The 11,062-nt window shown below is 41.0% G+C and overlaps 1 protein-coding gene across 2 annotated transcripts in view; it reads right to left on the reverse strand.

Moving 5' to 3' along the window:
• The window catches only part of Znf451 (zinc finger protein 451), a 55,926-nt gene that overhangs the window by 19,939 nt on the left and 24,925 nt on the right, over positions 1-11,062 (reverse strand). For both annotated transcript variants that reach the window (XM_052192846.1, XM_052192845.1), the window contains exons 4-9: positions 8,233-8,355; positions 5,893-6,004; positions 5,136-5,286; positions 4,270-4,396; positions 2,051-2,204; positions 927-1,074 (exon numbers count right to left, since the gene is read on the reverse strand). In XM_052192846.1, coding sequence (XP_052048806.1) covers positions 927-1,074; positions 2,051-2,204; positions 4,270-4,396; positions 5,136-5,286; positions 5,893-6,004; positions 8,233-8,355 — 815 coding nt within the window. The remainder of the gene's footprint in view (positions 1-926; positions 1,075-2,050; positions 2,205-4,269; positions 4,397-5,135; positions 5,287-5,892; positions 6,005-8,232; positions 8,356-11,062) is intronic.

The raw sequence follows: 11,062 nt of genomic DNA on the forward strand, positions 1-11,062 counted from the left end.
CTACTATAAACTTCTAGATAATATTCTACTTTTTTAAAAAAAGAATTATTTATTTCATGTATGAGAGTACAATGTAGCTGTCTTCAGACACACCAGAAGAGGGAATCAGATCCCATTCCAGATGGTTGTGAGCTACCGTGTGGTGGCTGGGAATTGAACTCAGGACCTCTGGAAGAGCAGTCGGTGCTTTTAACCCCTGAGCCACATCCCCAGCCCAATATTTCATTCTTTGTTGCCATTTTCTGGCTTCATTATAAGTTTTTTTTAAATTAACTTACTTAACTGTATTTATTTATTTAACAAGTATGGGTGTTTTGCCTGCATATCTGTATACTTCCTTTGGGCCCAGAGTTTTGAGAGTTATCTGGACCCTGCAACTGGAGGGGTCAGACAGTGCCGAGTTGCCATGTGGTGCTGGGAATTATGCCCAGGTTTTCTGTAAGAGCAGCCATAATATGCTCTTAAACACTGACCACCTAGCTCATCCATTTTGTTGGATGGAATTTCACCATGTAATCGAGGCTGGCTTGAACTGTGACCCTTCTTCTGCAGCCTACATACCTATACCTCCTATACCTACCTAGGGTTATAGGTAGGCACCACAACTCCCAGAACTATTTCTTAATAATTGTCTAACTTATGTCAGGAGTATGTCCTATTCACATTTCTTTTCTGCTAAAGAACAATTTTCATTAAGAACACTATAGCGATAGGCTGGACAGTCTGAAGCTGACTCCCATGTAAGGACCCTGCCTCAGGCTACCCTTCTGCATCCCCGTGCCTCTCATTTCTCTCATTATGCTACATTTGTACAGCCTTATTTAAAATTCTATCAACACGGAAGAGAAGATAGGTGCCGAGCCTGTCCCCTCCTGAAGGCGTCACCAGGAGTTCCTTAGACAGCCGAAGACTGGAGCCATACCAACCTGAAGTGGGCAGTGATCTCCATGTGGGAACGCAGAGTCTGGCGGCAGGCCACACACTTCACCTGAAACGGAACGTCTTTGCACAGAGACACCAAACGCTTCTTTGCAAAAGATGGAAATGATATCGGGCGAGCCGTCCCCTTATCATCTGAAAGGTAAATGAATCGAACCACAAATTGCAAAGTAATCTGAACGCAGGGGAGCCAGTCTCTCTCCCCCTTGCCTTCCTGAAGCCATCAGTCAAGTGAACATGTACGGGAGACCATTTTTTAGACTTAAATACAAAGAGTGCCCCCGATCCAATTTCCAGACCTCCCAGATGTAACAAAAACACTGTTCTGAATAAGTGCTTTCCCACTCAAATTTCTTTTCATTCCTCATCTAGACGAGACATAGCTGGATGGAGGTGGAGCATGCCTTCAATCCCATCACTCAGGAGGGCTGAAAAAAGACAAATCACTAAGAGCTACAAAGTAAGACCTTGTCTAAAAAGAAGGAAGAGGGGTTTAAAACATACTCAATGATACTAATAAACATTTTTGAAAAATTAAGAATTTAAATAAAAACATTTCATTTTTATGATTCTAAACTGAGAAGTATAGCTAACTTAGAAGAGTATTCTGAAAGGTATAAGTGGATACAGAAAATGTGGTATATATACACAATGGAGTACTATTCAGCCATTAGGAACAATGAATTCATGAAGTTCTTAGACAAATGGATAGAACTGGAGAACATCAACCTAAGTGAGGTAACCCAGTCTCAAAAGAACATTCATGGTATGTACTCATTGATAAACGGATATTAGCCTGAAGCTTGGAATACCCAAGCCACAATTCACATATCAAATGATGCCTAAGAAGAAGGAAGGAGTGGCCCCCGGTTCTGGAAAGGCTCAGTGCAGCAGTGTAGGGGAATACCAGAACAGGGAAGTGGGAAGGGATGGATGGGGGAACAGGGGGAGGGAAGAGGGCTTATGGGACTTTTGGGGGGGAGGAGGATCCAGGAAAGGGAAAAAATCACTTGAAATGTAAATAAAGAATATATTGAATAAAAAAAAAAAAAGGTATGTTTGCAGAGATGTAACTCATTTACAGAATTTTAGCAGCAATATATTAACATACCACCCAGTTTAAAGATCTGACGGAAATGACTCTTTGCAGACATGTGCTTCAAACACTCATCCTTGGTGCTAAACAGAAGAAAGCAATGTGGACAAGCAAAACACTGAATAATCTGAGGAAGAAGGCTACTGCTATGTCCATCAGCGGCAGCTGTCTACAATAAAAGGGAAAGCCAGGTCACTACTAAAATCAGTTTGCAAATGAGCACAGTAAAAAACAAACAAACAAACAAACAAACAAAAAAAAACTTTACAATTTCCAATTTATTATTTGGAAAAATAATACATGTACCAATGTTACAACTAAATCAATATTCAATACACTTTCTAAAAACTAATTTTAAAACTTAAACTTTATTTATTTGGAAAATTTCATACCAGTTTTTGACGTTTCCAAGTGTGAATGATACAATTTCTACCATAAGCAAGATACCACAGGTAAATATAACTTTTCTCTCAATATCAAATTATAGGCATCTTTCTTTCGAATTAAAGGTCATTCATGCCCTATACACTTCACTTCTTGTTTCTGACAGTCACGCATGGTACTGTATTAACACATAAATTCCACCACAGAACACAGACTGATTAGAGTGCACAGGTATGCACCTCCATGCCTGGTTACATGTTTTCTGTGGCATCTAAGTTTCCAAATGTGGTTTAGAGCCTTCTCTACCCTAAAAAAAAACGTTGTACATTTGTATGAATGGGTATGTGTGCTTGCTATAAATTTACCTTCCTACTAACTGTCCTTGAGGTAATAACAGTTTTAAAGATCTATTTTAAGGTTATTTTTTTATAAAAAAAAAAAAAAAAGATCTATCTTAAGGTTAATTTAGTTTTTTATTTATGAGTACACTGTAGCTGTCTTCAGACACACCAGAAGAGGGCAGTACAGATGAGTGTGAGCCTATGTAGTTGCTGGAAGTTGAACTCCAGACCTCTGGAAGAGCAGTCAATACTCTTAACCACTGAGCCATCTCTCCAGCCCAGTAATTATCTTAAATGTATACTATGTCTTAAAGGTGGTACCAGTAAGACCAGACACTTAGCCAACTGTACAGTGCTTACAAGACCCAAGAGGGAGGACAGGAAACACTGAGACAGATGCTGAGCGTGTTTGTCTGAGCTGTCCTACGACAACCCCAGGAGGTACGTTCTCATCAGGGATCACCGCTGCCATCACAGCTCATAACAAGTCACCCCTGAAAGCGACAAATCGGAGATGTACAGCTAACTCCGTGCCTACACTCTTCACTGCTCCTCACACACACCCCCTTCATCAGGTTTAACTTCATCAATGCCACATGGGACAAAAATCTAGGAGGACATTCTGAAGCACATGATAAGAACTATAAAGCAATCTACAAATTTCTAATTTAAGAAACTTAAAAAAAAAAATTCTAGAGAAACCCTGTCTTGAAAAACCAAAAAAAAAAAAAAAAAAAAACCAAAAAAAGGATCTATTTTAAGAACCTTAAGCAAACAAAACATTTTTAGTTCAATTCCAAATTATAAGCAGATCCAAAGTAAAAACTGGTTTTCAATTATAGTGAGCAGTAAAAACTGTAAAATGCTACATAAAATATTATTATACTGTATCTACTACAAAAGTGGCAGATTTGCAAGAATTGTCTAAAACCTGGGAGAAGGAATAGGAAATAGAATATACAGTAAGTTACACCACACAAGGGACAGTGATACTGAGCTTGACCCCTGGAAGCTGTGTAAAGTGGGAAGGAGAGAACCACCTGACTGTGAGGGCTGTAGACCCCGCCCTGGGGTAAGAGAGAACTTTGTTCTTGCACCAATACTGCACAGCTCACAACCACCTGTAGCTCCATCTCTAGGGGGGTCCAATACCTTTTATCCTGAATTCTGTGAGTACATGCATGTGCACACACACTGAATTAAAATAATTTTTAATAGAGTAAGATGCAATTTATGTGACTGAAATCATGAGCATGTTGAGTAAGATTATTTCAAATATCAATGCCACTGAAGTTTGATGGTAATCTGTAGGACTGCTGGAGTTTAGCTATTAAGCTTAACTGTCCTAAGTAACACAGTACCCCAAGTCCTTTTATATTCAATAATTAAATGCTTTTCTCTATGTATATCATTTGTGATTGCAAGATTAACAGCAACATGAAGAAAGAGCCCAAACCTACACAGCCCCACTGCTCTCTAGGGAGAACGTCCACCCCGAGCCGCTCTTACCCTGGAGAGAAGATGGTCCTTGTACTGCTGTTGAGTAACAAAGTGTTCATAGCACACCGCACATGCAAACACATTGGCCAGAGGTCCGTGTAAGGTAATGGTGGGGTCGCAAGGGGAGTGATCAAACCTACGAGAGAAGGAGCGTCAGAGGATCCAGTCCCAGGACATAACCGGTTGGCCTTGCTTGTGAAGCTGACACATGAGCACACAGGCACATGAGCATGGGTGTCTCCTGCAGACCCCCATGAAGGAGAATAGCTAGAAGCCCCATCTTTCGGCTATCTGAAAGGGAGGCTACAAAACCCTCTGCTTACTCATGAAAGAAACTCAGCAAATCAGTAAAACGGGCCAGAGCAGAGCACTTACTTCACTGGGAAGACTGACTTAGAGTGGCTGCTTTAGAAGGCCATGTTAGCTTATGTACCACAGACTACAAAGGCACCGTCTCCTGCAATTTACATTTATAGGCTGGATTTCTATACAACTATTCCAACTGCACTTTTATCCTGAAAAGCAATCTAGAATCTTACTCAATTTTCTAGAAGACCTAAATATAAATTATAAATAAGATATCAAAATAGTACAAAACAAACTGAGTTTCAAATATTAAGCTAAAACCACGGTGGTAAAGGTTTATCACATTTCAATTAACAAAATTACTGAGGACTGTTTCTATAAATTTTCTATAGTCGTGTAAGCATAGAGGCACTGGCTTTAATATATTTTTAAAGTATCTATCATACAGAACTTGTAAAGCCCTTTGTACTAATGTGAGCTTTTGTAGCACAAAACAGTGAGACCTTGGGTTGGCTCTCCACGCCTAGATGTCTAAGCTTTAACCTTTGAATCCAGAGTGCCCTACTTACCTTTTCAAATGTCCCAACAGAAGGTGCCCATTGTCAAATTCCTTGTTACAGTGCATTATAGGACACAAAATTGGCTTCTCAGACCTCCACATTCTGCCTCCACTTTGGAATGATCTTTTTGTTCCAGAATTGACTGCCCTTGTTCTGAGTCCTACATAACATAAATTCCTAGGTTACTAATTCAGAGAACTGTGCGCTGGACTGGTCATCAGAGTAACACAATGGTCGGAATGAGCAAAGCACCAAGGAGCCGTCCCAGATCTAAGGCTCAAACACAGTCAAGCTCCCTTGTTCATATAACTTGGAAAGGCTCTTTCCCTTGAATTCTTATTGAGTTCTTATTGAAACTCTTCAAATGGTTGAACTAACTTCTAATAAATATCTAAAGAGCTCAGGGGCCAAAGAAGTCAAGGGCAAAGCAGGACACTGGAGAACAGTGGTATTAGTGACTTAAACTAAACATGTGTCTGTGTGTCCTTTAAGTGTATAGCTTTGGGGAAGCAAGGTGCCCCTGGCCTGGGCTTACTGAGCAGACTAGGCTGGCAGGCTAGTGAGCCTTGGGGACTCTCCTGTCTTGTTTCCACAGCAGCAGGATTTCAAACAAATGCATTGTTGATGTGAGTTCCAGGAATCAAAACTTCAATACATGCACCTGGCTGTCCATCTGTCCGTCCATGTTCATACCAATGGAATTACGCCCACATACTTTGTACCTCCCAAGAAGCTCAAGAACTGAATTGTGATCTCTAATGAATACCTGACATTTTTAGCCACTGGTCCACACACTGTTTTGCTGCTTCTGTTTCTGAATGCCCTTGGATAAATTCCAATTCTTGTAAACCGTGAGCGTGCTGAAAATCAAGTTTTTCCTAAAGACAAGAAAAAAAATTCAGTTGATTTATGATAACACTGTTTTTTGAATGTAAAGATCCTGATGTATGAGTGATCAGAAAATATTGAATACTCTTTATCCCAAGAGCTCCACATCTACTAAATATTTTTACCAAAGATTATACATGTGTCAAAATAAAGTTTTACGTCCTGTACGACGATGCTGAGCCCACAGGTACTTGTGCTCGAGGTTGCTACGTACTTACTCTCCAACAACACGGAGGTAGTTCCCAGCACAAACACTTGGTGCAAGAGCACACATCTGCAGGTCACCAAATGGTATTAAACACTAAGAGTCAAAGGAAGGAGTCAGCTCAAAATGTAAACCATATCAGAAAAGACAAAAGCTAACTGATCATTATTTAGGTGATACTGGAATGAAAACAGGATTATTTCCATCTTTAAAATGATATTAGGCTCTCAGTAGCATTCACTACAGAGTAGCATAGTGTCTGTCAGCACCTACACTGAGAGCTGGCCTACACTTTGAACAGAGCCATAGAACAGAGTGTTTGGCTTGCTCTGTGTGCAGTCTCCACTACCTCTCTCCCTGCTGCTGTGGCGTCAGAGCAGTCACATGTGAACAAGCACAGCAGCATCCAACACGTTATTTAAACATAAAAAAGCTCCATTTACAAAAATCCATGTACAAATAAGTAGCTTGTAACTCCTGAAAAGATGGATATGCATTTAGCTCTTCCTATACACATTTAATATGTATGTGACCAACTATTTATCAGTATTTTCTGAAAACTCTGCTTCTGTGCTGACATGTATTAACTTTCTTCTTATTATCTAAACAATATAATGTCATAACTATTGTGCAGCACTTACTGTATTGAGTATGATAATTAAAGAGAGATCTAGATTTTTCAGGACTTATTTAGCCATATAATATACTTTTCCAAAAGAAAGGGTGTGCAGGATAAATTTATACTCAACCTGACACAAGGTAGAGTCATCAGACAGGAGGGAACCTCAATTGAGAAAATGTCTCCCTCCATAAGATCCAGCTATAGGCATTTTCTTAGTGATTGATGGGAAGGGCCCATCCCATTTTCAATATGGTCATCCCTGGGCTGGTGGTCCTTGGGTTCTATAGAAAAGCAGGCTGAAGCCGGGTGGTGGCAGTGCACGCCTGCAATCCCAGCATTCTGGGAGGCAGAGGCAGGTGGATTTCTGAGTTCGAAGCCAGCCTGGTCTACAGAGTGAGTTCCCGGACAGCCAGGGCTACACAGACAAACCCTAGCTCGAAAAAAACAAATCCAAAAAACAAACAAACGAAAAAAACCACAAAACAAACAAACAAAAAAGCAGGCTGAGCCAGCCACAAGGAGTAAGTCGGTAAACAGCACCCTCCAAGGGCTCTGAAGCAGTTCCTGTCTCTGGCTTCCTGCCCTGTGTGAGTTCCTGTCCTGACTTCCTTGATGCTGAACAGACATGAAATCTAAGTTGCTCCAACCTGCTTCTCCAACCTGCTTTTTCTGAACATAATTTATAAAACATTGTTCCAAAGTACAGCCATAAAGAATTCTCAAAAATGCTGACATGTACATACTTAAATTTTCTATAGTCGTGTAAGCATAGTGACACTGGCTTTAATATATTTTTAAAATATCTATCATACAGAACTTCTAAAACCCTAATGTACTAATGTGAGCTTTCGTAACACAAAGCAAATGTCTCAACTTCACAAATCACCAGTTTCTTACTAACTAATCATTATACAAAATCTTCTTTAGTAATAACTGTGTCGAGGGCCGGAGGGATGACTCAGTGAGTCCTGTGCCTCAAGCGCCGGGACCTGAGCCACCCGTGTCCAATCACCATAGGCCAGCCCTGCATCCAAGCCACCCTAGCGAGGTGGGCAGGTGAATCCTTGCAGCACACTACCCAACCGCCTAGCCTGGCCTGTGAGCTCCAGGCCAGTAACAGACCTTGTCTCCAAACAAAAGGAGGATGGGCCAAGGGCAACATCTCTTCCCCATAGGCATGCATATGCACATACAAATTATAAAATACCAGAAACTCACAAACACTAAAAATAATTAGAAGGTTTTTCTGGATGTGGTTAAGTAGAATAATCACTCACTAGAATTCCTCAAAAATTCTATTTAAGTTTTTCTTTCTTTTTTGGAGATATCTTTATATCTTTATTATAAACAATTCTATACATTAATAATTCTCGATTAAAACACACACATACCCTGAATGCCCTGTTCTTCTCTTCTTTTTGTTGTTTTTCCACTTCAACATGACGGGCCAGGCGGGCCAATGTTAAAGCAACTTTATCCTTCTGATGATCTATATAGTCTTTGCATTTAAAGTTCTACAGTACAAACAAAACAGAACAATTTTCATTCCATTTAATACAAAATTAGCACACAGCCAATAAACATTCACTTACCGGGTAGTTACTGCATTCAAGAACCATTTATTTGCTAGAGTTCTAAAAATCTTGATGTGTGTGTATGTTGGAGGGGGTCCTGTCTTTGACTCCAGAGTATATTCTGTATTTTACTGTAGTATTTTGTAATTGATATGCTAACAGAAGAGTAAAATAGAATCCAATAGCACACTCAGCTAAGGGGCTGGAGAAACTGCACAGCGGTTGAGAGCACTGCTGCTCTCCCTGGTCTGATTCCCAGCACCATGTGGTAGCTCACAACTGTGACTCCAGGTCCACGCATCAGTGCCCTCTTCTCACCTCCAAGGGCATCAAGAATGCTAGTGGTATAGAGACACACATGCAGGCAGACTATCTGTACACATCAAAGCGCGCGCGCGCACACACACACACACACACACTCTCTCTCTCTCTCTCAATTAAAACTACAAATGGGAAAAAAATGAGAAAACACAAATTGGCAATAAAAAAGACAAAAGAAAGGCAATAAACAGTAAAAAAAATACATATGGTATTAACACAACTACATTAACCACTCTGTATGGCAATAGTTAGTCTAAATGCATCAATTAAAAGAGTTATTGTCGCTGGAAGGTGGTGGCGCACGCCTTCAATCCCAGCACTTGGGAGGCAGAGGCAGGTAGATTTCTGAGTTTGAGGCCAGCCTAGTCTACAAAGTGAGTTCCAGGACAGCCAAGGCTACACAGAGAAACCGTCTCGAAAAAACAAAAAACAGAAAAAAAAGTTATTGTCCATATATCGTGAAAAAAAAAATTGAGGGCCATGGGATAGCTCAGTGGGTAAATGTTCTTGGTACCAAGCTCACACATGCAAAATAAATAGATGTAAAAATAAATAGATATTTTTTTAAAAAAATGAAAGCAAGATCCAATTATATGTTGTTTATAAGAAATCTTTCCTTAAATAAAGAGATATACACATTAAAAGTAAAGAATGAAGAAACATATTCTTGCTAAGTAAGGGCTGGGCTCAGCGATGATGCTTACCTAGCAGCACAGGCCCTCAGTTCAATCCCCAGGGCTGAGGCCAGGCCGAGGCCGGTGGGAGGGAAGCGAGTAAGAGGGCGGTAACAAAGGGGAGGCAGGGGAGACTTGCTAACACAGAAGTCAGAGGGCGATTTCTTCCACCTTCTTTTAAAAACACTTTCCTAAGGATGCACAGTCACCCCAGCCTGTCTCGTCACCCTCTCCATATTCCTCCTCACCCCTTTTCCTTCCCAATCTCTCCTCTCTTGCCTTTGTACTGTATTTTGTATTGTATTATTATTGCTGTTGTTGTTATCACCAACCTATCACACATCTCCTGTTTGAGGATCAGAAGAGCCAGCCAAGACTGAAGGCAGGGCACAATGGTCCAGCCCTTACCCAACCAGAATCACAGAACACAACAAGGCAAGCTGCTGACTGAAGCCAGGCATGGGTGATGTCACCATTCTCCCAGGACCACTAACCGCACAGGTACAGTTGAGGGGCAGCCACTGGACCTCATTGGATCATACTCTTCTGCGCATCCAGGAGAGCACACTGACACTGGAAACACCGGTTACAAAGTTGGCCCAGGGACCACAGGCAATCCTATTCTGTACTGCAGCACAGTAGCTAGTCCAAGGACTCAAAGAACACAGATCCAAATTTTAAATGATCAGAATGCCAGGGAAAGAAAACTCTGCATTAGCTTATTAACATCTGAGGTACTTTACTCTTCAGTGTAGACTTGCATGGATTTGGAATGCCCCTGGAAACACACCCCTGCATGTGTCTACACAGATGTCTCCAGCCCTTCCGGTTAGGACTGTGCCTTCAACTTGTGTGCCAAACAAGCCTTTCCTGTAGCTGCCGTGTTATGGCAATGAGAAAAGGTGTCAAGCCCAACCTCAGAAAAAATGTATAGTAGTGAGGGGTACAGTGTATAGTAGTGAGCAGACAGTGAATACATTTCAGATCAGATGCAAGTTCTTAAAGGTTTCCTATAAACCTAAGGTAAAAAATGGGCCACAATTCTTAGGACTAGAAATGTTTGCCGTTCACTAATACCCAAATGCTACTGTGATTTAGTAAAGTCACAGACACAGAATACAATCCTTGTGACTGAACATATACAAGGCTTGGCTTGCCATCGACTTACTAAGGCCACACTAAACTAAGTAGTTCTGAATCCACGTAAGGATAATAGTTTTGAGTTCTATTTCAAACATTAGCAGCTAGAGCACCTCTAGAAGCATCCATCTTGAAATACTTGCCATGGTCACTTTGGACTGACTTCTGTGTAAGATACACAGTCCTATCGAAATGAGAGGACTCTGTGGAGTGGTGAGATAACCCAGGAAACCCTGAGGGAGGTTCCACTGAGCAGTTAGGTAAGCAGCAACACACCCCCTCCCTAGTACTAGGGATTAAAGGCCCCATGTTCTCAGCAAGTGCCCCACCACCTAAGCGACATCCATGCTCTCTTTCCTCATTTTGAGACACACTATCACTGTGTTGCCCAAGGTGGCCTCAAACCGTCAATCTTTCTACTTCAGCCTGACAAATGGGCTTAAATGTATTTCTGACCACTCTTATTTCTTTCATATTCAGAACTGCATAGAACTAACAAAGCGACAGTGCAA

This window comes from Apodemus sylvaticus, chromosome 9, assembly GCF_947179515.1.
Source record: "Apodemus sylvaticus chromosome 9, mApoSyl1.1, whole genome shotgun sequence".
In the NCBI taxonomy this organism is placed as follows: domain Eukaryota; kingdom Metazoa; phylum Chordata; class Mammalia; order Rodentia; family Muridae; genus Apodemus; species Apodemus sylvaticus.